The sequence below is a fragment of the Halichoeres trimaculatus genome, unplaced genomic scaffold (assembly GCF_033239565.1).
Source record: "Halichoeres trimaculatus isolate MK-OKI-2021-1 unplaced genomic scaffold, fHalTri1.1 fHalTri1_scaffold_6, whole genome shotgun sequence".
Classification (NCBI taxonomy): Eukaryota; Metazoa; Chordata; class Actinopteri; order Labriformes; family Labridae; genus Halichoeres; species Halichoeres trimaculatus.
In genome coordinates, this window is record NW_027437184.1 from 21,748,519 (window position 1) to 21,776,337 (window position 27,819).

General features: G+C 38.9%; 1 protein-coding gene across 1 annotated transcript; it reads left to right on the forward strand.

Moving 5' to 3' along the window:
• Positions 1 to 3,119: 3,119 nt before the first annotated feature.
• On the forward strand, positions 3,120 to 27,819 carry unc119a2 (unc-119 lipid binding chaperone a2). Its single transcript, XM_074673081.1, has 5 exons — positions 3,120 to 3,781; positions 21,309 to 21,422; positions 23,026 to 23,125; positions 23,242 to 23,414; positions 24,544 to 27,819. The coding sequence occupies exons 1-5, from the start codon at positions 3,523 to 3,525 to the stop codon at positions 24,654 to 24,656; spliced, it is 759 nt and encodes a 252-aa protein (XP_074529182.1). The 5' UTR covers positions 3,120 to 3,522; the 3' UTR covers positions 24,657 to 27,819.

The window sequence follows — 27,819 nt, forward strand, 5'->3', positions numbered from 1 at the left end:
GCGTGGCCATTGTGTGGCAAACTTTGTCACTTTTTATAATTCTGAGTGATGTGAAACATTCTGTCTCAAAGCAAAAGAGTTTTTTTTTTAAAATCATAAACCACTGTTTTTACGGTGACTTTGTGGCCTGCTGTTTTATACATTCAAAGGTTGTTGTAGAGGTAGACAAGGTAGATTTTTTTCTTTTTACCAAAGTAAACTGGTTTAAAGTAAAACCAGAGAGCAGCTGGAGAGAGTGTAACTGAGTGTCTCTTGTCTATCTGCACTGAACAATAAACATTTAGGAATGGCTTACTTAGGTCAGCACTCTGCTCAGACTCTCTGTCTGGTGTGTGTGTGTGTGTGTGTGTGTGTGTGTGTGTGTGTGTGTGTGTGTGTGTGTGTGTGTGTGTGTGTGTGTGTGTGTGTGTGTGTGTGTGTGTGAATGTGTGTGTGGCTGCAACAGAAAAGAGACACGACACGCATGGAGACATTTTACTTCAAATGTCACAATAAAACTTTTTTGTGAGCACATTCCTGATTAAGGTAGATTTGTTCAGCTCAGAATGAAAGACACAACAGGCATACATGTGTGTGAGTATGTGAGCGTGTGTGTGTGTGTGTGTGTGTGTGTGGTGTGTGTGTTTGTATGTGTGTGTGTGTGTTTCTGCTGATGAAAGCAACAGCAGCTCAGACGTGACAAAGGGACAAGCAAACTCAGCAGGCCGATGTGAAGAGCCCACGGTGAGCATATAGCCGACGCTCAGTCATCCACATAGCAGAATGTCTATACATGCACGCAGCATGCAGTGAGAGACACAAACAGAAAACATTTTCATTCTGATTACAAATAAAAAAAGCTTCAGCTCACACATCTGGCCTGAGATGAGATGGGGGAAAATATTTGTCTCTCATATTTCACATCTTTCTTTGCAGGGCTTGTCAGTCTTGCTCTGAAGGTTGATTCCTTTCTTTGACACTTGAAATCATTTAAACCTGTGACAGCAGCTTTATATTTGCTCAGTAATTTGGACTAAGAAGAAGAAGATATTACAAGATATGCTTTTTGATCTCTGTGGGGGAAATTTGACTTTTTTTCCCAACTCTAGCGTTACATCACGTTCACACACAAAACTACCGCAACCTCAGAATATCAACAACATGGTCATAAAAATACTTGAAAATCTCTCCTAAGCTTCAATTAAAATTGGTTTTGCAATAAACTTAAACTGCCTCTAGGGTGCATCATTTCCACATTATTTCTGAGTTTTAATGTCTGATTTAATGAGTAAGGAGGATGATAGCTTCACTGATGCCTGAATTTATTTGGGGTCATTACCTGCAAAGCAACATGTGAGAAATAATGAAGACACCTGTGCTGGGCTCCCTGTCTCTGCACATGCACCTGAAATCTCCAAATTGATCATTTAGACGGGCCTTTGATCTAAACTTTGATTTTATTTGAGTTTTTTGTGTCTTCTGTTATCTGTAGTTACAGCTGCCATACTGTGGCTATCATCACACACAGAGCTGCAGCAGATGTGTGATGCAGATCTCCAGTGAAAGACAGATCATACCCTGAAACACAACATGCCATTTTTTGATGTCACATGATGAAAAAATGATGTAATGGAGCTGTCAGGTTAGACTGCTTGCAGCATGAGACGTCAGCTGTACATGTAAAGACTGAAAAAAATGAAGTCAGTCAGAGCTGAGCTCATTTCAGGGTGGATAAATTTGATGTTTGAGGATGGAGCTTAAGCAGAAACTCTAAACCTTCAACATGCGTTTTACTTGTCTGACACTGATGGATACAGTAGAGTCTTTTGATATTCACAATCTTCAGTTGCTTTTTAGTCACATTTTTACACAGGAAAGTGTTATGTGGTCTCTTTACTTAAAGTTGGTAGATGCAAAAGTTACATTTTTTATTTCTATGTTTTTGTGTCAGGTGTGACTGATACAGACGCTTAGAGAGGCAAGACTAAAAATATATCTGCTGATCAGTTTTTTTGTCCTGAATTTTAAGCACATGTATGTTTAACAGGTTTCCGTGATGTAATGTAGAGAGACAGTGATAAACATTATTAGATGTGGATTACAAAACAAACAAACAAACAAACAAAAACATGAAAGAGCATGTTAGGACTGGCTGCATTACACTGTGTCATCATAAATATAACTTGAAATGGGAAACATGACAGTGTGTGCTGTATGTTGGGTATAGTATGCTAATATTCTAAATAAAGTTCAGTGTGTATTTGCAGTGTAGAAGAAACTCCTCTGATGTATGAGCTGAAGTGTGATCTTCCACTTGAATTTACAGGTTTACTGAATTTCCCTTCGGGAACTGGGTAAGTACATTCTATTCTATTCTATTCTATTCTATTCTATTCTATTCTATTCTATTCTATTCATTGCAAACAACAACCACTGTCTTGGTGGTCTCTCAACTGCTGCATTTAACACAGCCACTCACTATACAATAGTTTGTCACTTCTGTGCTATTGTAGAGACATAGTGGGGCAAGATGGTGACCTCCCACATGAGGGGAACCCACTGAAATGTATAAAAGATAAATTAAAAAAAACATAATAATAATAATAATAATTGTTTCACCTGCAAGGAGATTTATTATTATTATTATTATTATTATTATTATTATTATTATTATTATTACTATTATTATTATTATTATTATTATTATTATTTTCATTATTATCATTATTATTATTATTATTATTCTTATTCTTATTATTATTATTATTATCATTATTATTATCATTATTATCATTATCATTATTATTATTATTATTATTATTATTATTATTATTATTATTATTATTATTATTATTATCATTATTATTATTATTATTATTACTATTATTATTATATTATTATTATTGATGCTATTGTTGTTGTTGTCATTGTTGATAATGATGATTACTTTCCTGGATCACAGGTGATATTTGATGGAGATTTTTGCTTTGTTAAAATAAACAGCCATGCTACCAAGTCAGACGTGGGTTCAAATGTTTACTCTGTTGTCTCATCTGGATTGGCGCGCGCTATACTCCGTTGTTCTGATTGATCGCAAAGGCACCAGACGCTTTCAGGACGCTGCTGGGGGCGTCTGCTTTCCGTTGAGACACTCCCCCCTCCTCTCAGACTGAGACAGCCATCTGCTGCCCGTCCACGGTTTTCAAACCCAGCGCATTATTTCCTCCAGCCTACAGACTTCCAGCTTCACCTGACACAACAGCAATTACGTCCGCGCGAGCTTCTGCGCAAGGAAGTACCCATAACGAGCCCTCTCTGCGCATCTCGCGCTCTGCCAACAGTAGCCCGTAACGTTTGCATGCAACCTCGCAAGCGGAGACAGACTGCAGCCTCGCAAAGACGAAGCGGATTTGAATTAAGCACGGGATAACAGACAGCAACTGTGCATCCTTCGGCGAGGAAGGGAGGGAGGGAGGAGAGGGAGGCAACTATTTAGTATCTTAGTGCCCTGGGTTTGGAAAGGGGGAGGAGGAGGAGCAGAGAATGAGCTATTCTTGTACCAGCAGAGGCAGCAGCCAGGACCCATCGAGCGCTAAGAAGCCTGCCGGTAATAATCCGGCCAGAGACACCGGAGGCGCAGACAGCACCAGCAACGGCAGTCCGACGCAAACGGCAGCGATGAAGGTGAAAAAGGGCTGCAGCTCGGCCGACGTGGGAGTCCCTGTGACCACGGAGGAGGACCTGCTCGCCAGCGCGGTGATCACTCCGGAGGATGTACTGGGCTTGCAGAAGATCACAGAAAGTAAGTTCAGATAAAAGCAGAGCAAACACCACAGCTGCTGGATGAGTCATGATTCACGTCATTACCGTGTCCCCGTGTTTATGTAATGTATACAGGCCCCATTCTGACACAGTATGATGAGGCAACATAGACCCCCTCTCTTTGGAAAGTGTCCACCTTGTCTACACGTGCGCCATGAAGCTGCTTTATTGGCGTTGTGTGACCTGTGAGGGGTCACAGCCAACCAGGGCTATGAGAAGGTTCCGTTCAGCAAAGAGCCACAAAGTGACTTCCTAAACTCGATGGTGTAATGAGATTCATGTCTTTACCTTTGGATGGTTTTATCTGACCTGAGGACGCTTGATGATGAGGAGCAGGGTCATCCTTCATCCTTTTATTGGGTTCATAATTAGCTTAAAGGAGAGAGTTATTTCCATCAGTTTCCAAGGAGGTCTGTGAGTTGTGGTCTGAGCTTTGTTAAAACTCAAGTAAAGGTAAATAAATGTCTCGGGTCCCAAGTTATTGCAATGCATCATTGTGTGTGAGAAAATTAGGACATTGTTTAGTGAAATCTGTAAAGCCGTGTCATAAAAAGTAGCAGTTATTTATTTTGTATGCGTAACCAAAGCTGAAAAGTGAACAGTGAAGAAGACGAATAATTAGGGATTCGATTTTCCAAATGTTGGTGTTTTTTCAGTGCTGCTTTGCTTTCACTCAGAAGATGAGAGTAATATCAGAACATTTTATTTGCACCTCATTTATTGTTGCGTATAAATCTTGTTCAGAAATGGCAGACACACTCTTTAAACACAAATGCAGCTACGATTTCAGTTGCAAACAAACAATTAATGATTGTAAAAGGTCTTTTTGGCCACATTTTAATGACCACTCCTCTGTTTATTATTGTGACGTGAACAAGCCGCTGATCACAGAGGATATTACTTCATCTAGCTGCTTTTTTTTAAAATGCATTAGATCTTCAATCATTTCTAAATCAAGCTTCTTATAGAGAAACACATGGATAGATAGCACCACGTAAGTCCAGGAACACCTACGGCCATCTCCCCCTCACCTCAGTAGTTAGCTAACAGGTGGCCAGCAGGGCATTTGACTATTTAAAGGTCGGCATAATACCTCACTTACACAACACGGTTACATTGGGCGTTACTGAGTGTGGTTATATGCATACGCTGTGACGGATTTTCTCCCAGCTATTTTAGAAAGTGTTTGGTCATCTTAACTCACACAGTGCGTCCTTCGTCGGTTATATACCTGTTTAGCTAACACGACCTCGCCATTACAGCACACTCATACTTCTCTCAATTTCTGTTTTCAGTCTCCTGCTTTCCTTGGCTTTCTATAGTTTTCATGCAGCTGAAGGATACAGACAGTTTGAGTTACAATAAGAACTTAGGTCTCGTTTGTTCAGTGGGGTAAACACTGTTATTATATGGCAAGGAGCTCCAGGATCATCCTGTATGTCTCCGTCTGCTACTTTTTTGTAATGGCCTTGAACTAGTCTCTTGAGGAGCTGGAGATTAAAGGGATATTTTAGGCTTTTTTAAGTACGTTTGTATCAATTTTACTGATCCACATCACATAGGACTAAGCAATATATCAAGTTTTTAAGATATAGTGGCATATTTTCAAACCAGAGCGAGGCTAAGACATATGTCTGTGTTGCATTAAAATAACTTTTTTTTTTTTTCTGTGGAGCCAACAGTTCACCTGTTTCTCTTGACATTGACAGTTCTTCTTCACCCTGCCTTGCATCTCTCCCACTAACAAAAATTAAAACTCAAACACTAGTCTGTCACCTGTGCACTCAGATCAACAAGTCGTGTATGCAGAGACAACTTGGAGACGGATTCAGACAGTGGCAGTGATGCCAAACAGGAGCTGGTCTGTAAAAAATAAGAAAATAAAAAAAAGAAATACTGGATTGAGTATTTGGTGATGACATGAGCCGGAATGCTCCGACATGCAGTAACATAATAGAATAGAATAGAATAGAATAGAATAGAATAGAATAGAATAGAATAGAATAGAACTTTATTGTCACTGCAACAAAGTACAACAAAATTGAAGTCACAGCAGCAATCGAGAAAACAAAAGTAAGAAAGTGTATAGAAAGTGCAAAAAGGTCCATAAGAAAATAGATGATGACAGCTTGTCCATCATTCTCCAGTTCAGCCAGCCTCCACCTCCACAGGGTCCAGGACTGAGCTTCTTCAGTCATGCTCCATCTCTGTCTCCTGGATCCTGTCTGCTCACAGCAGGTGAAGTTCTTCCAATGTGGCGTTGGTGTCTGATGTTAGCTCCGTTAGCCATGTCTGTGAATAGCATGATGCTACTCTGCCTTCTGGTATTCCCTCAGTTGCTGGGTTAGCACAGCTAGCTCGCTCGATGGAAGGACAGGTCCATGTCGTCACTTCTTAGCTCACACCTGAGAACCAGCACGTCGTCCTCACCTCCTTCTCCTCACCTTGTGGGAAGACATCAGGCCTTGCGCCAGTTAGCATTGACATGCTACAGGCTGCTAACAGCTGAGTTCACATGTAATCAATGCAGCCATGGTTACATGTAGGATCTCCAGACAAACACTGGAGAAAAAGTAGTAAAAATATCACTAAAGACACAAAAAGTTTGGTGTCCATGACCAACGAATGAGCCATATAAAGTAATGATCCACTCCAAATACAAAGATTACGAAAAAGAGACGAAAAAAATTACAAGAAGAGAGAGCTGCTGCAAAAGGCAACCATAGCCAACAGGGCAGCGCCTAGCAACCAATGTGTCAAGTACCTCCAACCATTTAAAAAAAGGAGTTTCTAACTATAGTCTGAAACCCAGAAAGTGAAGCCTCCACATCCTTCTTCACCAAACCAATCCACGCTTCAACCTTCATTTACCTTGGCTTTAGCCACAAAAAAGAAAAGGAAAAAAGAAAGTTGATGCTGGTGGGAGTTCTACAGAAATGTTAAGTTGGTTTCACACTTAAATAACCTAAACAAGTTATAATTCTACAAAAAAGTGTCCTGTCACATTTTTGTTTGTATTATTGTACTGCTCTCCCCGTGCATAGAAATATGTGAACCTTTACTTGGGGTCCTGGTTTTCAGCATGGGAAGACTCATGTTTCATGCTTCAGTGTTGTAGTGATTAGATCACTCATCAGTTGGGCCATAAAATTACACGTACCAGCACCAAACTGTTTTGGTTTGATAGATGTTGAAGCATGTAGAGCCTGTCCAATTATTATTTTATGCGCCAAATCCAAACTGAAGTTTTGTCTATTGCTAATAAACCACAAGAATATCAATATCTTTTACAAGTTCACACCTCTGAAGTCATAAAGAGTAAAGCCTCTGTGTAATTTACTAACTACAGCTGAACTGAGACTCACTAGACTGAACAGGTATTACTTGAGAGGATGTAACAAAGCAAATAAGTTGCTTTACGCTGATTCCTGACTACACCTTATTACAGAGAAGCATCTGTTACCAGAGGCATCATCAACAAATTTATGTTAGAAAATTATTTTTATGCGGGAGAAGAGAGAGCTCTGAAATGAAACAGAGAAGAATAAGTCTTAGAGGTGAGCCAGGCTGAAAGGTTTAAAGTGTAAAGAGCGTCCTGCATACACTGAAATCCTGAAGAGCCAAAGGAAAAAACTGCCCAGCTGTAAGAAGAAAATATTACAAATATAGCAACACTGATATGTATAATCATGTATATGTAGGACATTTTAAAGTTACCAAGCTGTTTTTCTCACAGCTCTTTCTGCAGCAGTGCTAAGACCAGCTTTCTAATGGACATTTACTCTTTAGAAGGGTTCATTTGATCAGTGTTGTCTGTTTAAGTCTGCTGCTGGTGAAGGTGTGACTGAATTAGTCTTTGTGTGGATCTTTGTCCAGCTGAACACAAGCACTGAGATAAATGTCTCCTGCACTGAACCTTATTATAGTCGAGGAAACTCTCATTTTCCTACCTCTCAGCATCATCGCAGGAAGGAGAAGGAGGAGGCACGTGTGAATCACCACAGTAACGTAGATACATGCTGGAATCACTACAGCAACGTGAAGCATCTCCCTGCGGTTACAGGCAGCTGAGCCTGCGTGTCTCTCTTCCCCCACACTTCCTCCTCTACTTTCCTTGATTCCACTCTGTGTCTGACGGATAGTGTCTTACTTCTACACATGGAAATGGACACCTAGGCGCTCACATGAAGGGGTGTCAAACGAAGCAGGAAACAACCTAAGACCTCTTTTGAGGACCCGCTGAAGCCCCACTGTTGTTTCGTGACTGGTCTCTCTGCTGCTGCACATTCTCAAGAGGCTGAAATTGATCTCCTTTCTTAGTGGCATGATACATCGCCAACAGCACTTAACACATCTCTGACAGGCTTGACAACCCTCCTGAGCCCAACACTTTCCTTCAGTGGTGGTTGTTTGCAGCACAGATGTCTCACAGGAGAGAAAACTTTCTGAGAAAAGTGACTTTAAAGTCGCCGGGAATCACTCATTGCTCCATCTGGTAATCAAATCTGCAGAGTCTGAAAAAGATTTACTGAAACAGAGTGAGCCTTCTGCTAAATTGACTGATCTGATCCAAACTTATGCTCTTAACTGAGTCTTAATCTGTGGAGTCGGAGTGGGGCTCATTGCAGCCTGAGAGGCTTCCACACAGACACTCGTTTATGTTCAGCTGACAGTTTGTTTTAGCGTGTGAACGCTGTTTCATTTAGAGATGAATGACAAAGTTGATTATTCTGCCATATCAGAGAAAGTAAGTTTTTGCCAACCATCAAAAAACATTTTTGAGTGTTATCTTGATTTTGGTTTTATTCTAATGCGTGCAATAACAGTGGAAAAGATCCGATAGAATAAGACAAAAAAAGGACAATTAAAAAAAGTGGATGCAGAGATGATGTGAACAACCTCCAGAGTCTTTGGTTGAGCCTCAGTAAAAAGTTATAAGAAAAGCAGTGTATGAATCAGGATGTGAAATGGCATCACTATCTCACCTTAAAGGGGCTGTGAGGAGTTTGAAAGTGATCTTGAAAAAGTTTCCCTTCTAGATATATGCCTGATTGTAACCCACACTTCAAAATGAGATTATCAGCACCAATGTTGCTGGTTACAGGTTATTTCAAAATGCTACTTCTTAGCTTCCAGTTCGGGTCATCCAGTACCAGATTGAGTTACGGCACGTCTAGGTCTCTATGACAACACCACGCCGTCTGACAAAGTTTAGTTGTGAGAAGAGATAAAACACAGAGATCTGTGTTTTTCTCGGCTGAAAATAATTCCTATAACTAATTTTGTAGTGATGGTGGACACAGGAGCCAAACTGTCAGACAGAAAAAGGACAGAAGAGCAGAAGAAAGATGAACAGGAGAGATACAGCTCGAGCTAAAGGCTAATTAGCCTTTAGCTCAGGCTGTATCGCTCTGTAACACACAAGCTAAACTGTTTGTGATAATGTTCATTCCAACCCACAGTCAGCAGTTATTCTGCAGTGGTCTGTTCAAACTTGCAAATCTATCAATAAATGAAGAGTGAGGTTACGTTAGCTCTGATTGGTAGATGACTGGCAGGACATAGCTAACCAGGATTTACTGATGTTTCACATTACAGATATGTCTTAGAGCACCAGACTGCCAGCTGTGCTAAATATGAACAGCTACTAAACTACAAACTGACAGCGTTTACTTGTTGTCATGTTAGCCTACAGAGCACTGGGCTGCCGATGTCACTAACATATAGCGGGCTACTACAATGTCTGCTTAATGTCACATTTCAAACCGTAGCGCTACGTAACTGTATTGTTAGGTCCCTTTCCTCAGCAGGTTGAATCCAGTAAAATCTTGTCTTGAACAAAGAAAATTTGTTTCAATCCAATCTCCTTTTAATTCCAAAACAAACACACAACTCACTAAAAGTAATTTACAACAGTGTGCGGAGACTCCCGGCCACAAGGTGGCAAGGAAGTGCAGTTAAAACAGATCCTCCTCATAGTATCTTTAGGTCCAAGTTTTAGCACTGAATAGTGGCTTTTTGACCTTTTTGATCAAGAATGTCATTATGTCATATTTTTTCTGAAGATAGTCACTGTCTGAATGATTAAAATGGTAACGCCGGTGAGTGTTGCTTGAAGCATGCCAAACCCATAATTGGTAGCGTTTTTCTGACAGAAAACCTGTGCCAGCCAGTCAGAATCAGCTCCGTCATTCAGCTGTGATGTTTGAGAACAAAAAAAATCTGTTTCCTGGCGTCTGCACGAAATCCTGAAACCAGAGTTTTCCAAAATCTTCGCTTTGGCTGGAGTTTTCAGAAAACATTGTTGTCCATCATGTGAAACTGTGGTTTGTGTGAACAACAGGCCTAAATATGTAGAAATACACGAGGTTTCCCAAATACTCGGCTATGCGTGGACATGGCCTGAGTTCAAGCTGAGGACAGTTAGAAGGACAAATGTTATCTCTAGAGCATAATGAAAATATTAATTCAGGATAGTGCAGCGATTTATTAAAACTGATGATCTAACGATGAACAACAACATCCCAGTTCAACCTCAAATCTCAAATACACAAGATAAGTCTGCAGTCCAGCTCTGCTCTGTTGCTTGTGGACTGCAGTTGTCACTCACACCAGCTGCATGTTCAGTCCAGCAAGTTGCATGACAAACAGCTGGAGTCACGAGACTTAGAAGCTCCCACGCTTAGCAGTCCGTTGATAAGTCTCTCTTCATTCATGCTGGGCTGTAAAACCTCAAACCTGTTGGCTTCTGGTCTGGTTCTGCTCATTATGTCAGTTTGTTGCCGTAGTCAAGCTAAATACGAACTGATTTTGCCACAGTTTGTTTTATTTTGAAAGTCACTGGGTGATTTTGGGTAGTTTCTGGTCACAACTTCCTGTCCTGCTTGAACATCTCTTCACTGATGTGTCACAGCTCGCCTGGCAAAAATAAGATGGCTGCATGTTACCTTCGACCTGACAGACCAGCCATGTAGCCGGTATTTCAGCAGCTACAAGTATGTAAATTAAAAAAAACGTGACCAGCTTTAAAACCTCTGCTGCAGAACATCTGTCCTGTTTTAGGTTTTCAAAGAGATAACCTGAAAGCTGTGGTCTGTATCAGACAACATTCAGTCCATCTGAGATTCTTTTTATACACAGTCACTGACCGTAATACTCACTGAAGCAGTTTCGCAGCTTTGAGCAACGTTTCCTGAGACTCTTTCAAGACCACAGTTGTATTTTTGTGACAGACAGAGTACAAACCAGACTGTGTGAAACTGTTACATCTCTGGTGTGAAAGCAAAACAACAGTATGATGAACTGTGAGAATGAACCGTTTGACAACCCACAAGGTCTTTCAAGCCTCCAGAGCTCAAATAACCCACTCAGGCCCACAGTTTTGTTTTAAGCAGTGTGTTGGTGAAGATGAGATGCAGCTAAATACTCTGCAATGTGAAGTTAAAGGGAGAGGCTTATAAAAAGACAGTGATAGATTAAATATTTAGGTAGACAAACAAAAAACCTGTTGAACTTTCAGACTAATTTTTTAGTTTTATTTTCCTGCTTAGATTTTTTTGTCATGTGTATATAGGAGTGATTTCTAACTGCACATCCACCAACAAAATCCCAGGCTTTCCTTCGCCCCTCGTGTCCATATCTGGCTCATATTTTTCTTTTTACGACTGATTTTGGAAGCTGTCCCCATTTCTTGTTTTATCATAGCCCTTTTGTCATGCTCATGCTTTGGTCATCAGCGGGCAAATTCAGGTCAGTAAAGAAGCAAAGGATGCGTCATTCCCTCTGCGTGCCTTTTGAGATTTATCTTAGTTCACAGAGTGCTCAGGGGAGGAAAAGGTTTGTTTTGTGTTGAACTGGAAGTAGACAACGAAACTCTCAAACTAAATGTCCTTTTTTTCTACTTAACAGACACAAAACACTTCTGCCATTTCAGTAATACACCAAGCTCCAGTGTAGTGACATTATACTTTATCATATAATCTAATCAAAGTGAAGTTTTTCAGACACTTTTAAAGATTTTATTACAGTTTTGTGTCAAAACGTGGAAGAGCTTTGCAGGATTGTTTATGTAAAACTGATAAATGTAAGATCTGGGAGGTGTTGACTGTTATAACAGTACTGCCCCTCCCATATGTTTTTGAAGGCCAAAGTACAGCAAAGTACATGGCTATCTTTCTGAAACATGCAGCTTTTGTTCCAGAAAACTAGACTTAAAGATACACCAGCAGCTCTGTGTGGCTACTTGGAGCTGCATGCAGTGCTTTGCTGTTAGCAAAGAGGCTAAAACCTCATGCTAGGTCGACTAGTACCAGGCTGGTATATTAAGAGTCAGCAGTATGGCAGTCGCCATCATAAGGCCCCAAAACTTCACTACAGACACAGAGGCCCTTATTTATCAAACGTTTGTACAACCCAAAAACGGGTGTACGCTCTGTTCATTTACATGGGATCACAACCAATCAGCTCATTTTGTAGTATAAATACCATAAAACTTCAGTCTACCGGTGCACAATTGGGCACAAGCGACACACATCTGAGCCAGGCACCAAAACGACCACAAATTAAGTTAATGAAATCAGTTTTTAGGTGAACTAGTTTGCAGTGTTGAAAATGTTTTATTATCCGCACCTGACATGGTGCAGGTTGGTCTGTCCATCTGACACTTCTGCAAGAAACTGACGCAGACCTGGTAGGATCTCCACTCCCTCTAAGTCTGACACAGGTTCAGGTTTAGGCTGGAGTCTGCAGCGTCTCTCAGAGGTCAAACACATCTTTAAAAGTGAGCTTTCCAAATTTCTGGACCTGAACAGAAACAATTAATAATATTGTAGCTTCTGATAGTCAAATATCAGGGATTAATTCATCAATAAATGAAGGATGTGTAAATTAAATGTTTGACTGCTGCAGTAATTTCTTTGAAGACAAGTTTTCCTCACTCTCTTTAACGCCACTTTTCCAAACAACACAGCGTCGTTTCTCTACCTTGGTTGCTATGGTGATGATCTCCAGCACAGAGAGGTCTCCTTTTCCTCGTAATGCGTCTGTTCATGTCGTAAATTCTGTGGGTTCGGCCGGCTGAACCTTGAATATTATAATAGGAGCGTGTTATTTGAATTGGGATTGTTTCCAGCCGCCACATTTATCAATACCTGATCAGGTGTATGCCGTGATTTGCCCTGGGAAGCACGTTTCACAAATTACACATGGACCTTGTCGTAAGCTCATTTTTACACCCAGATCTGCACCAATTCCCACACAGGATTGATAAATGAGAGCCACAATGGCATTACTGTGAACTAATTTTAGGTTTATATAGTATATACCCTGAAATTTGTTTTGAACCATAACTTAACTTGGAATTTGGAAAATAATCACAGGATAAGAAACAACGTTACATTTTTATAATAAAAGACAGAGGTCATGTTGTTTGGGCCCAGTGATGCCTCTAATATCCATGTTGATTTAGGTCGTTGAAGCCATCATCTGACACAGATCATGACAAACCTAGACTGGACTGTGATCTCAACCTTGGGGAGGAGGGTGCGAGTGCAGGACAGCAAGTGTTGCATCTTCACAGAGAAGGTGCTGGGGAATGTTTCTTGTGGCGGTTTTCTACTATGGATCAAAAACTCCAAAATAAAGTCAAATATGGGGCTGGCTTATAGATGTGTGTCCATGATAGACCCTCATATCTGGAATGAAACCATTTTTAACCATAAGTTGCTCCACGTTCCCTTTGATTTAACCTGTTACCTGATGTCTTTACCTCAGCTGAGAGGTGAGCGATGGACAAAATGCTTGGTTTCCTTTTTAATAGGACAGAGGGTTCGATGCCAGATGCCAGGCAGGACAGGAGCTACAGCAGAGATGCACTCCCTGACCTGAAGGGAAGCTTATGGCTCGTGAAGGATAAATTGAGTTGTTCATGTCATGCCAGGTGACAGAAATAACCTATGGCTGAATCACACCTGACAAAGGTGTGTTAATCACTGCACCAGAGCAGATAAACACATACGCCTCTTAACGCACCAACGTTTTCATGCTGTAATGTCAAACCTCTCACTGCTGTGATAGTTTTGAAACAGGTGATGCCTGTTTTGATTCATCTCTTCATTTGGTAGTAATGCTTCTTCCCAAAGAAAGTTTATCATGTGTAGTCATAGAGGTGCTTTGAGTATAAAGGTTAAATCAACATGCTAGCTAACGATGTGTACGTGCTTATTTCTGGCAGGTGTAATGATTGCTATGTTAGCTCTCTGTGTGTAAACGTGCAGGGATGGGCAAGTACCAGTATTGGTATCAGGTTTTGGGCCAATACCAGCCTTTTTTCAAGGTATTGGTACTCGTGAAGGCTGGCGATACCAGAAGCTGATATATAAGGCAAAAAAATCTTGCGTCAAGTATGTCCTCCTCGCCAGTAGTTGCCGCTAATTGCTGCAGTTTAACACCACAACACAAATAAACCAGGGAGACTTAACAGTGAAACTGTTTTATTTTGCACTTCAGTTTATTTAAAAAGGAAAATACTCAAACTCAGAAAGTTGTTAGTTTTATTTTGCACTTTTGTTCATTTAAAAAAAAGTCATAAACTCATAAGTTGTTTTTTTTTTATTTTGGGCTTAATGGCAGAGTGACTGTGCTGTCTTTGTTCAAAACGATCTGTCACTGTGTGAACTGAAGTTTTATGCATCAAACGTCCTAGTAGTATTGTTACTGATATCGGTGAGTATTCAAGAGGGAGTACTCGTACTGGTATCCGTCTGAAAAAAGTGGTTTCAAACATCAAACATGCTAACATTTGCTAGTTTAAGTTAATTCAGTTCACTCTCAAAAGAACTGAGGCTAAAGGACATCTTGTACGCAGTGTTTAAAATTGGCTGTTGCTTTGACAAATTTTAGTAGTTTTCATAGTTATGATTTTTGTGGTCAGCGTCAAAAGATAATAACCCAGGGAGGTTGTTACATTTAGTTAACTGCTGCTCTCAATAATTGAAGTGAATCCTGTCAGACAACAGTAGAGCATTTTTAGATTTTCTATTTGTGATGTGAAATTACCCCACCACAGGGTCTCTCAGATCTGTCCTGCCAGTTATCTGGGTGAACTGCTAAAACAAGCCCAGAGCTGTTTATTTTGGATAAATCTAGGTCATATGGTTCGGTATACGCTGCCCTGTGGACTGTGGAGTCGGGTTGTGATGATGCAGGACTGAAGGATGTCAGCTGAAAGATGGGTAAAACAAACATTATACTTTTTGATATCTTTTTGATAAGGAATGAAATGCATCTGTCCCTGTATGCCATTATTACTCTGATGTCGACAAGCTGCAACTATGGTACCGATGGAGTCACATTCACAACACAGCTGAGAGATTTCCCTGCCTCATACTCTTTTCTGCTCACTTCATTTGCCTGTAGTTTGATTTTCTTACTTCTGTGTTTATAGAAGTTGAAGTGAGGAACTTTTCACAAAGACCTCTCCTTCTCCAAACACACGTTACGTGTTTTGTGAGACTTAATTATCTCTGTATTGTCTGAATTTAAGTTCAAACTTTATTGACAAATACATCCCCACGTGGATCCCTGTTTCATCAGTCCAATGCTTTGTTTTGTGAGTCATCAACGAAGTAATTATCTGAACAACAGCTCCAATTATGCCTGTGCTTAAGCAGGGCCGGATCAATTCTGGGCACGAGTGACGAATATCCCCACCCCCACTACTGATTAAAACTAATGAAAAACGCAGAATCAGCAAATGCAAACTGATATTTTAGAAAAAAAATCACTCAATTGAATTACTGTTACAAGTTACAGTAGTTGTTGTCTATGTGTCCTTTAAATAGAATGTTGTTTCTGCAGCTGGGAAATAAAAAAAAAATCAAGATTTTTGGGGAGGGCTTTTTGCACTTTTTTTGATAGGACAGCTGATGGGATACAGTATGGTACAGTAGTTAGAAAGATGAATGTCGCAAACAAAATCACACCAGTGCTTTACAAACTTAGCCAACACCATGAAAACTTTTGAACAGGAATATAAAATCATTTTATTGTGAAAAACTAAAGATTGTTTATTGGACAGATCTAAGCTTTACACCCCAACTACACTTAACCAACACACCAACACTGTACTTGTTTTGTTTTTCACCACGAGATTATTCAACTTTAAAAAAATGTATCGATCTTGTTGCCTGATACCACAATTAGACTGTCTTGAGGTTTTTAGCGCTATAAGTAAGAGTTTCCTGTTTTCACTTCACACTCTCAGATGTTATATCAGCGTGTTGCATAATTCAGCTTTACCTGAGGTGACCACAAACATGTCTCTCACACTTTGATCGACACACACATTCACACACATACACACACAGGAAGCCCGTCCTGTGTACGATCACAGAGGGAGATGTGACAGTGATAAACTGGAGTCTGTAGCTTCATTAGCATCTAGCAGCAGGTTAATCTCAGATGGCTGTGTGAACCCCAAGGTTATAGATTGTTAAATTTACTATCAACACCTCAGGATTTGTGAGACCCCCCCCTTACACACACACTCACCAAACTCTCTTATTCTCACTCTTATTGTCCTCCTGGGACCTCATTAAGCTCTGAGGTTACTGTTAGCATGAGGCTAGCAAAATGACACACACCACACCAGCTGTGGTCCAGTGTGTCACACATGCACACGCGTATATTTAAGTGTTACAAAAGGCAGTAAATGGAGCATGGTATGCATGGCTGATGTGTTTAAGAGACACAACCTCAGCTTCCAGACTGACGGAGAGCAAAGGCATCACAGTGTCACAAGGAATCAGATTATGTGTGTTAGGCGCTCACCTCGTACAGTAAACAGAGTTGACAACATGCTGTGACTTTAGGGTATGCTGCTGCTTCTGGGGATGTTCCATGAATACATTAAATGAAAAATAACATGCAGAAAGGGTTATGGATTATCCCCCAGGGAGGGGATTGAAGTGGAAATAAACACCATTCAGGAAGCAAAAAGCGCAGGCTGCAGGAAACTGTAACACCAAGGGAAAGCCTCCACATGCTTTAACGCAAAATGCTCCTGACCCATATCTCATTTACATGTTATATCTGCAAATATTTGGTACTAAATACTAAAACACTTTAACATGTACATAACTGAATATTTTTTCTATTCTAGAAATTTGGTTGTACCATCTGTAAATAACTGAAACATGTCTCAACCTTTGTCAAAGGTTTTAACGTCCCTGTGGTTGTCTGTTCTCTGAGATCAACACAAATTATCATTTGTTTAAGGGATAGACTGATTATCTGCCCTGATATTTGGCATTTTGAGGCATATCCACATCGGCCCTTTTTTTGGTCCGATCTTTGTGCAGTCACTACTTGGTCTCCAGCATTCTCCCACCCACAGTACCATATGATTGGATATAAACAGAGCCAAGGCTCAGGTAACAGCCAATCAGCAGTCAAAGCTGTGCATGCAGTGCTCTCTCTCTCTCTCTCTCTCTCTCTCTCACACACACACACACACACACACACATACACACACAGCCTAGATGGAAAAGGTTTTGCCGAGTAGAAATGCTCCCAGATATATGTTTCCAAGGTGAGTTGAAGCAGCAGACTCTCCTGAAATTGTAATAAACATCCCAGTCTTTTACAACTCACAACTACTGGTAACGTTACTGTGAGCCTGATAATGTTATAAAAACATACGCAGCAGCACTGTTGGGGGCAGTCCCTTCAGACGTGACTGTTAATCACTTGAAACAAGGTTGCTAATAATATCGCTCAAACTCAAACCCCATTTATACAACAACATTTTATCAAAAAAAAGTGAAAAAAAAGGGTTTACGTAATATAGTAAGCATGTCAGGCCTATAGGAGGCGCTATAACTGTCTCGTCCAGAAGTCACTTTTGGTATATCTCCACTGAAGTAAAGTTGGGTTGATCATCTGGTGTACGGGCTAATACTAAGTGCAGAAACAGAGCAACAGATGCACATTTTTTTTAAATACAGTCAGCAGATTTAGCAGCTTTAGCAACACAAGTACAACATTGTTGTCCGCGACGATTGTAACGAGGGAACTGTTGTACTGTTATTTGCGCAGAGCGTGACATCAGTGTTTCTACTGAAAAAGACATCTAACTGTTTACAAGGCAATGGCGTCGATAGCGTTTCGGGAAAATGCCACTCTGGACGCAGCTTTCAAAAGTTTGCGCTTTAGGTCGGCTTAAACACCGTTTTATTACATGCCTATAAAAGGCAGCACAAACTTAATTCAGTCCAGTTGTATTTCAGTTACACTGGATTTTTTGAAAACTTCATCAACTGTAGAAAACCTTAAGGGTGCTTTATTTTTTAAGTTTTCATTTAACTTTATAAGACATGCTGCTGAACCTGGGAGCTGTCTAATTAACACATGCTCAAAGGCATTTGAATGAAGTTAAGTGTTGAGTCTGTGTTATTTCAGAATTTTGATATTTTCACTTTGGCTCCAAATTAGTTTCGGCTCAAAAGATCAATTATGGGCCTTCCTAGCTACTAATAATCTTTATGCGTATAGGGTTTCCTGTGAGGAATTTTTATGTTTGTGTTGATTTTAGCACCCTTTGTGGACAAAGTTATACATCTTATTCCACTGCAAAATCTTTTCCTGACTAAAAAGGTCTACCCACTTGCTTTTATTGCTGAAATTTTACTCACTGCGATTATGTGTGGGTAATAATTAACACTGAAGTTTCACTCTTTGCTTTCTGCTAATGTGGATGAAACCAACAGCAGGGGAAGGTTTCTTCACTTTTTGGAAGCCGTCATGTCATCCATCTATTTGTACAGTGTTTGAGTCATTACTTGGTAAATTATCTTGCTCACTTTAACAACATTCATGTCTGGACGTTTGCACTGTTGTCTCTGAGCTGACCGATGTGGTTGGCATCCTGTCATCAGACTCAGCAGACACATTGGCTGTGAAATGAATGTGTCCTTCAAAACAAACAGCAACACATGCCAACACAACTTCAGAATTATACGCATCAAATGATATGTCTCTCTGTTTCTCCTCTTGGCTGCTGTGATCCACGGTTAAATCCCTGAAACATGTTACGCAGAAGGGTAACTTTCTTTTTCATCCTGAGAGATGTGACATGACAAAAGAGGGATGTTGCCATTCCACCTGATGGTTATTGGTATCATCAGATCAGTCAGGAAGCAGGAAGTGTCTGCTGTGCTGGAGAACACTAATAAGCAGTGACACTGCCTGGAGAGGGCAGGAAGGATTAGAGGAATAAAAATAACTCTTTCTTACTGTGTGTGTGTGTGTGTGTGTGCGCGCGCCTTTCAGATGTGATCTAATAACTCCTTGACATGTTTTTCCTCTAACATTTGGGTTAAATATTTATTTAAAACAGTCTAAAGAAGCTTTACAGAGTTGTCCTGAAATTTTTAAATATCTGTTAGTAAACAGAAATTATAGTGTCTGAATATTTTTCATTGCTACAAAGCTCACTTTGGATGTTTATTTTTTCCTTTAAAACTCTTTACTGAGATGATTGAGGTGTAATGTTTACTAAACCGTTCCCAGTGCACATCAGAATGACCAGTCAGTTACAGGAATTCATCATTTTTATCCTTATACTGCCATGTAGTGTTTCTAAGCTGTAATGCAGCCACTTGCCACTAGGCGGGGCTGTTGGTCTTGTTATTAACAACTGCCACTTCAATTGAAGTTCAACCAAGTAAATAAGCTCAAATGACAGCTGGCATCTTTTAGTGCAGCACAGTTTTGCAGTGTTTTGATCCTCAAAATGAAGATGTTGTCTTGGGGGTGTGTGTACCAGCATGTGGACATTAACATGTAGGGAGGAGTGAAGGTGCTCTGCTGAAGTTAGCTCCACTCTGCAGACAAGTTTGACATTGTTTACTCACAGACTGTGATTTTTGTGTTTAATTGTGGGAAATAATTGTGGTAAATTTTGGATTATCTCTGGTACATGAGTTTACAGCTTCGTGACTGCAGTAAAACTGATGGCTGATAAGAGATAAATCTTTGTAATAATGTAAAACTCACTTTAACATGTTTATCATTGTTTTTATTTGCTTTATTTTCATGGAATACATTTCTTTGTTATATATTTTCTAAAACAGATGGGAACTATGGCTTAAGGATTTAAATGATGTCTTACAAAGACGGAAGCAAATAATCTTAATTGGTTTGGAGAGACAGGATTTCTTATTGTGTGTATGATGACATGAAACTGTGACGTATTCTGTGACAAAAATAGTTTCACATTATTTAACTTAGAAATTATGCCTTATGTAAAGTTTGTGACTATTGTGGCCTTTCTCCTTTTGGTTTGTGCTGAATATTTAATCCAATTGAAACAGTCACAATGTTATAGAATTCAGTTGTTAAAAATCCCAAAAGTGTCATGTACACAGACCTGGAGGAAATAAAGTTACTTGTACTCATTCTTCCTTAAACCAGCAAAAGTTGATTTGCTGTTTTTTGGTGAAAATATTACACATCTACAAGGCTTAAAGTTAAATCAATCACTTAATATTCTACTGTGAATTGTGATTGTAAAAGTTAAATAAAGATATGTTATTTCTATCATTTCATGTATCAATTCATCTCATTTCATCTTAAAATGTAGGCCTGGCCTACAGGAAAGAGTTGTTCATACGTTAACACTATCCTTCATCGTGTTGGTCGTACTATAGAAAGATTCGCAATCCCAATATTGGTAAATATTGATAAAAATCCCAATTAGATTATTTTCCAAATTTGTTTAGCCCCTCTTTTGATCTTTCTTTTTTTCTATTTCTGTTTTCATTTAGTTCATGTTGCTTTTGCAGTTATTGTAGAGGATAAATGTGTGATTGTGGCACAACTTTACCAGCTTTGAAGGTCCAAAGAGAAGGAAAAGAAAATCTGAAAGGGTCAAAACACCGACACTTTTAATATAAAGAACAACTCTTATCATCTGGTCAAGCTACAAATGTTCATCATACTTTAATTTGACCGTAGCTGAAAGTTATCCAACCAACCAAACTGGTGCTTTGTGGCACATTTGCACAAACTCTGGATGAACATGGAAAACTGACCTAAAATAGCCCCGTGTTTTAAGCAAACAAAAAAAACTTCTTCATAAACCTTTACAAAAATAATTTAAAACATTTTTTACAGATGAATTGGTCAGTGTGTGAAAAAAGACAAAATAGCCTGAAATTGGGGTTTTATCGAATAATTGCTGAAATCAGGAACTACCTGATGAAAAAATACTTAAAAAATAGAAAGTCTCTAAATAGTTTCTTCTTGATGCTAATCATTGCTTTTGATACCTGTTTTCAGTGAACACATTTTAGTTCAAAAACACTGAGGTTTGATACCAGCCCCATTCAGTTATACTTTTATGATGTAACGATAATGTCAAATAAAGTGTCATAAATGTGTTTTATCGATCAGTCATTAATTTGCTCTCTCTCTCACACTCCCCCTCCCTATCTGTACCTCTCCCTCAGATTATCTGTGCAGCCCAGACGAGAACATTTACAACATCGACTTCACCAGGTTCAAGATCAGAGACATGGAGACGGCGACGGTGTTGTTCGAAATCACCAAACCTCCATCTACAGGCGAGTCAGAGCACTGCTCCACATATGCAATTATTATTTATATCAGTGTTCGTTTTTAGTCATAACACAGTATTCAATCATCAAAACATGGATTAAACTTAATAAAAAAACTTACCTGAAAATCATGATCAATATTCTTTCAATTTGTTTACAATCTGATGACAACTCAGAAGAGAAATCTGAAAGCTAACAGCTGGCTGAAGTGCAATGTGTCCCTCAGAGGGCAGATGGCCAAGAGCAGGGGTCTGCAATCTTTACTATCAAAGGAGCATTTTTGCCTCAGCTCACCTGGGTTAAAGTAATTCAGGAGCCACAAAATCTACTTTTTCTCCACAATAGACAAAAAAATGTATTAAATTCTAAACAAAGTAAAAATCTAGTGAAAAGTTATCAAAACCAAAAGCATTTTTGTGTTTATTAAATTGTACATTGATGTCTTAAGTTTTTTAATGTGAAAAATTTGCAATTATTCAAAAAAATGAAAAATTAGCGATATAAATTTTATAATTTGCTCAATTTTATAAAATTCGAATTAGTTGGAAAATTTTCCAAAATTTGAAAATTTCTAAAAATTTGCCATTTTAAAAAAAAGAAAAGAAAAAATGTGCAAAGACAGAGAAATTTCAAAAATTAGACAAAATTTCATAAATTCTTAATTTGCAAAATACTTTTATAATGCAATTCAAGAATTTTGATTATTCTTTAAAAATGCATCTTTTCCAAAAAGGGTTTTAAATAAATATTTCAAAAAATTGCAGAAATTAAAAAAAGAGAAAATGCCAAAATTTCAAAAATTTGCAATTTTATACCTAAATTTGAAAATAAAGACAAAAAATTTAAATAAATTTATTTTTTTTAAAAAAGGCAAAAAGACACAATTTTTTAAAACAAAAATAAGTTCAACAGAATGTTATAGCATATTTTCATTTAGTTTATCTTATTAATCATCAATATTTTCTGTAATAAAAATAAAAATTTCTTCACTCAATTAGACTTTTATTCAAAGCTACAAGGAGCCACTGCAAAGGAGCCAAAGAGCTGCAGGTTGAAGACCCTTGGCTTAGAGCTTTGGGTTGTGCTCCATGAGGTTCGCCCTTGTGCAAGTGGCCTGGGTTTAGATCCAGCCTGTGACCTCTTTCCCACACATCAGTCCCAAATCTCACCTTGTTTCCTACTCTATCCACTGTCCTCTATACTATCCAATTAAAGGCATAAAACCCCCCAAAAAATAAATATAAAAAAGTGCAGCTTATCCCTGTGACAGCTGGTCAAATGCTTTAAGTAAGGATCTGTGATTTATTGAAAAAATCCCAAAACCTTGAATTTATCAAACATGTTAACTTTAGCAGAATGAACTTTCTACATCAAACACATTTTCCTCTCAAGTGCAGATTGTTTATGTCTTTCCTTTGAGATACTTGATGGATCACAATCCTGTTTCTTGTTCTGTTTTTTTTTACAATGAGTTGTGTTTTTAGTATCAAACCTTCATTTGTTCTCAAAAGGACAGAACACGTCTGTTTTCAGTCTACCACAAGGAAAAATGGTTTGTATATCTGTCTAAGAGTGTTGCATTTATTCTGTGTTTTTAACTGAACCTTAGACAAAGCGGGTGGGAGGAGAGATATCGACCCAAATGCAGGCAGATTTGTCCGTTACCAGTTCACCCCTGCTTTCCTCCGACTGCGGCAAGTTGGAGCTACGTAAGTGTGATTTATATTAACAAGGATGCCGTTACCAACACTGATTTTATCTGTCTCTGACTCATCATTCATTCATTCTTTTCTCTGCCGTGTGTCTGCCCACTTTGTCCCTGCAGGGTGGAGTTCACGGTTGGAGACATGCCGATTGACAACTTCAGGATGATCGAGCGGCATTACTTCAGGGAGAAGTTACTGAAGAGTTTTGATTTTGAGTTTGGTTTCTGCATGCCCAGCAGCAAGAACACCTGTGAACACATCTATGAATTCCCTCCTCTGTCAGAAGACAGCAGTAAGTCCACACACAGACACACAGACACACCAAAGGACACAGATCAGCTGTTTCTAGCAACATGCTAATGAACTGTAACTGAACTGACAAATGACTTTTTCACTACAACACCAGGAATATCAGGGATCATTCTCTTGTGAAAATTCTAACATTTTGAAACAAAATGTATCTTCAGCTACTTTTACCCTCACGGTCCATTTCACTGCCATGTTTTTAACTCCTTAAAGATGCTATGAGGAGGATCTGTTTTAATTGCACTCTCTTGCCACCTTCTGGCCCAGAGTCTCATGTACACTGTCGTTACTTTTAGCAAGGCATGTGTTTGTGTTGGAATTAAATGGAGATTGGATCTAAAAAGTTGTTTTTGTTCAAGACAACTTTTTACTGGATACAACATGCCGAGGTAAAATATGTGTCAGTACATTTACGTAGCGCTGCGGTTTGAAACGTGAAATCAAGCAAACGTTGTAGCAGCCGGTTACATGTCAGCTCAGTGCTCTGACGTCTCTGTAGGCTAACGTTACAACTAAGTAAACACTGTCAGTTTGAAAGTAGTTTAGCATTACTTTATATTTAGCGTAGCTGGCAGCCCGGTGCTCTAAGACATGTCTGTAATGTGTAACGTTAGTAAATCCTGGTTAGCTTTGTCCTGCCAGTCATCTACCAAGCAGAGCTAATGTAACCTCACTCTTCATTTTATTGATAGACTCTCAAGTTTGAACAGACCACTGCAGAATAACTGCTGACTGTGGGTTGGAATGAACATTATCAAACAGCCTAGCTCCTGTGTTAGCCTTTAGCTCGGGGTGCATTTCTCTCCTGTTTAGCTTTCTTATGCTCTTCTGTCCTTTTTTGTCTGTCAGTTAGGCTCCAGTGTCCACCACCTCTACAAAATTAATCACAGAAGTTGTTTTCAGCAGAGAAAAACACAGATCTATTTTCTTGTGACTAAACTTCTTCAGACAGTGTGGTGTTGTCATGGAGACCTAGACGTGCAGTAAATTAATACAGTCCTGGTCGGTCATCCTGGAAGCTAAAAAGTAGCAATTTAAAATAACCTGTGGGGTATAGTATTGCTCAGGTTGTTAACTCGTGCTTTGTCTGAAGTGTTATTTGTTTGTTTTTACAGTAAGAGAGATGATCCTGCACCCATATGAGACGCAGTCTGACAGCTTCTACTTTGTGGACAATAAGCTGGTGATGCACAACAAGGCAGACTACTCATACAACGGCGGGACGTAGAATCTACACGCTGACGTGAAGGACAGGTGGATGTAAGCACTGACCTGAAGGACAAATAGAGGACACTGCTGGGTCTCATTTTCTGTCAATCCAGTGCTCTCTCTCTCTCTCTCTCTCTCTCTCTATCTATCTATCTATCTATCTATCTATCTATCTATCTATCAATCTATCAATCAATCAATCAATCAATCAATCAATCTATCTATCTATCTATCTATCAATCTATCTATCTATCTATCTATCTATCTATCTATCTATCTATCTATCTATCTATCTATCTATCTATCTATCTATCTATCTATCTCTCTTCTCTGTCTCTTTTCCTCTTTTCTCCTGCTGAGAGGATGCGGACCAGGAGAGGCCATGCAGCTGCAGTCTATGTGTGTGTGCGTGTGTAGGCATGCACAACTTAATCAAAGCAGAAAAAAACTACACACAAACACACTCAGACGAGTTCACAGCTCAGTGTGTGTCTGTAAGTGTTTTTGCAACATGACAAACCAGCAAGTGACAACTTCTTAGGAAATACCAGATAGTTTTTGCTCCTTAGCCACGTCGTGTAGTAAAAAAAAAAGAACAAAACTGTTTCTTCAAATATAGATAGAGGTTATTTTCTCATTCATGTTCATGTTAAGATTTAGAAACAAATCTTTCATCTAAAAACGTGTTTTTAGGACTCAAATGGCAGTTTTGATGATAATGTTATTTTTCAGATTCAGTGAGTGTGTGTGTGCGTGTTTGCGTACTTTGTATGATTGTATCTGAGTGTCTGTAAGTATGTTAGAAGCATGACTACTGGTCTGGTAAAAATACATGAATTTAAAGTCAATAATGTTGTCTTCTGGTCAAATAGATTTAGACCTGTTAGTGCATTCTTAACACATAAGGAAGTATTTTTGAATCTATCAGAGCTATTTTCTTCTCCCCTATCCTTGTGTTCTTTATTCTGTCTCCAGTCATGTGATCCGTACAAACTGTGGGATGTATGTGGTTGTTAAACATATCAACATGGTGGCCTCCGTTGTCACACCCAGGGTGGGGCGCTTGAATATTTATATTTCTTTCTCAGAGTTGCAGATCATAAAAACACCAGAAATCAATTGTTTGACACTGGAAACATAGTAAAGGAAAGTAAATAAAGTAACCTGAACCTAGAGGGTAAAACAAGCTCAGACATTTCGGCTTGAAACACAACAGTTAATTTAAAGCTAGCATTAGCTTCTTTTTAGCTCATTTCACTGCTAGCTAGAAAATGACTAAATGCTAATTTTACTTTCGATATTTGTACCCAATGTATGAACTTAAACATGGATATTTTCTCAGCTTTTTGCCAGCTCAACAAGGAAACAGCTAAGAGTTAGCATTAGCTTCTGTCTAGTGGAAGCCAACACAACAAAACAAGACATTTCTATTGTGTTTATGCCATACTGCAGGTTGGGATGTATTGGTATTTTTTCATCCTTTCTTGATTAGTTGGCATCTGAAACGATGATAAATACTGAAAGTACTGAGCAACATCTGGGCCATACTTCGTGCCCCATTAGCTACAATCACATGATACTAAGTATTAGCATCACACCACTGCTTTTTGATCATCATGTTAAGCTATAGGGACTTGCTAGATATGTTTTGATTCTATCCTGCAGCATTTAACATACATTTCCTTGAATAATCTAACCTTCCATTTTAATCTTTTTCTCTCTCAAAAGCCCTTTAAGGGAAAGTTGTTGCAAATTAGCAATAGCTACAAACTCCATGATACCTGCATTGGATAGCTGGTTCAGTGTCTCAATGTATATGTAGTTGACCCTATTAACAAATCGTTGATATATTATGTAAAATATATTATACTGCATCAATTTGTTTGTTAAAAAAAGTAAGTTTATAATTTTGCCACTTCCTAGCTAACAGGTACATCAGCTAGGAAATGTGTTTACCTTTAGCTTTGATCTAGCTAATGTGTTACCTCATGCAGCTTTATTTGAAATACAGCAGAATTTTCCTCCTTAATTATGATATTTGATATCATTTTAGCTGCAGATCAGTAATTATAATATCATGTCAAATTCCTGAGACATATTTTAATTTTCTCAAACACCTATTTACTAACACTGAACATAGCAGTTTTACTCTGAAAAGTCATTCGAGCATCCATCCTGAGTGTGATACAGGGAAATAACCACCGTGTAAATTTGTGGATTTTCTCTGCTCAAAGCACAAAAAAACCTTTTAAACCCACATGAAGAAAGCTTTTTAAGGAGCACTGATATGACAAAGTGCGTACATCCAGCCTCAAGTGACACTGAAGTTGTTGAAAAGTTGTGCTCTGTGTGTCAAGGTTCACGTTTTTCTGTTTGGGAACTCTTCATAATAGAAGAACGGGGGAACTGGATTTGTAAATGTTGATATTTTTCCAGTCAGAACTGTGTAGTTAAAGTGTGAAGAATGTAGCAGAAGAACAAATCTCCCTGAAATCTCACTCTTTTTTTCTGTGTATTGTTTCTGTGGCAGTCCTCTTAGTGTCTCTTATGTGTTTTTCCCTTTTGTCTGTGATGTCTCTCTATTGCCAGTTTCTGCCTCTCGAACATTTTCATGTTGTTTTCACTCAGACACATTCCAGTGAATTGGGACCTGAGTGTTGATCTCTTGCTATTCGAGGGCATTTATTACACAGGTCACAAAGAGATTAGTGAACTGTTTTCAGACGCCTCTCAACTGTAATATGCACACTTAGCTTACCTCTGTCTGTGCTGAAACAACTTGATTCAAATAATATCAAAGAATATTTGCAATGACTACTTGATATGATGCACCTTAAAGCCAGATTCATGACTTTATTTGAACTGCAGTGAACTTCACTCATCTCTTTTAGCAGGTGTGTTCAAAGGCTGAAATTATTTGCCAATACAAATTGAGCCAGGTTTGTGAATAAGTGCAGGCAGGGTAATAAAATTTCTTCAATGCGAAAAAAAAGGAAAATTAAATTTGGACAGCTTAAAATTATAACATGGCCAGGTGGGGACTCAAACTGACTTGAATGTTGCGTCAAAGTGTAGGACAGATTTATTTAATATGATTGTTACATGTAACAATGTTTTGAACTGCTGTGAAGTTTTTAAATGTTGGTGTGGCTGAAGAAAAATAAATTCAATAAAAGATTTAT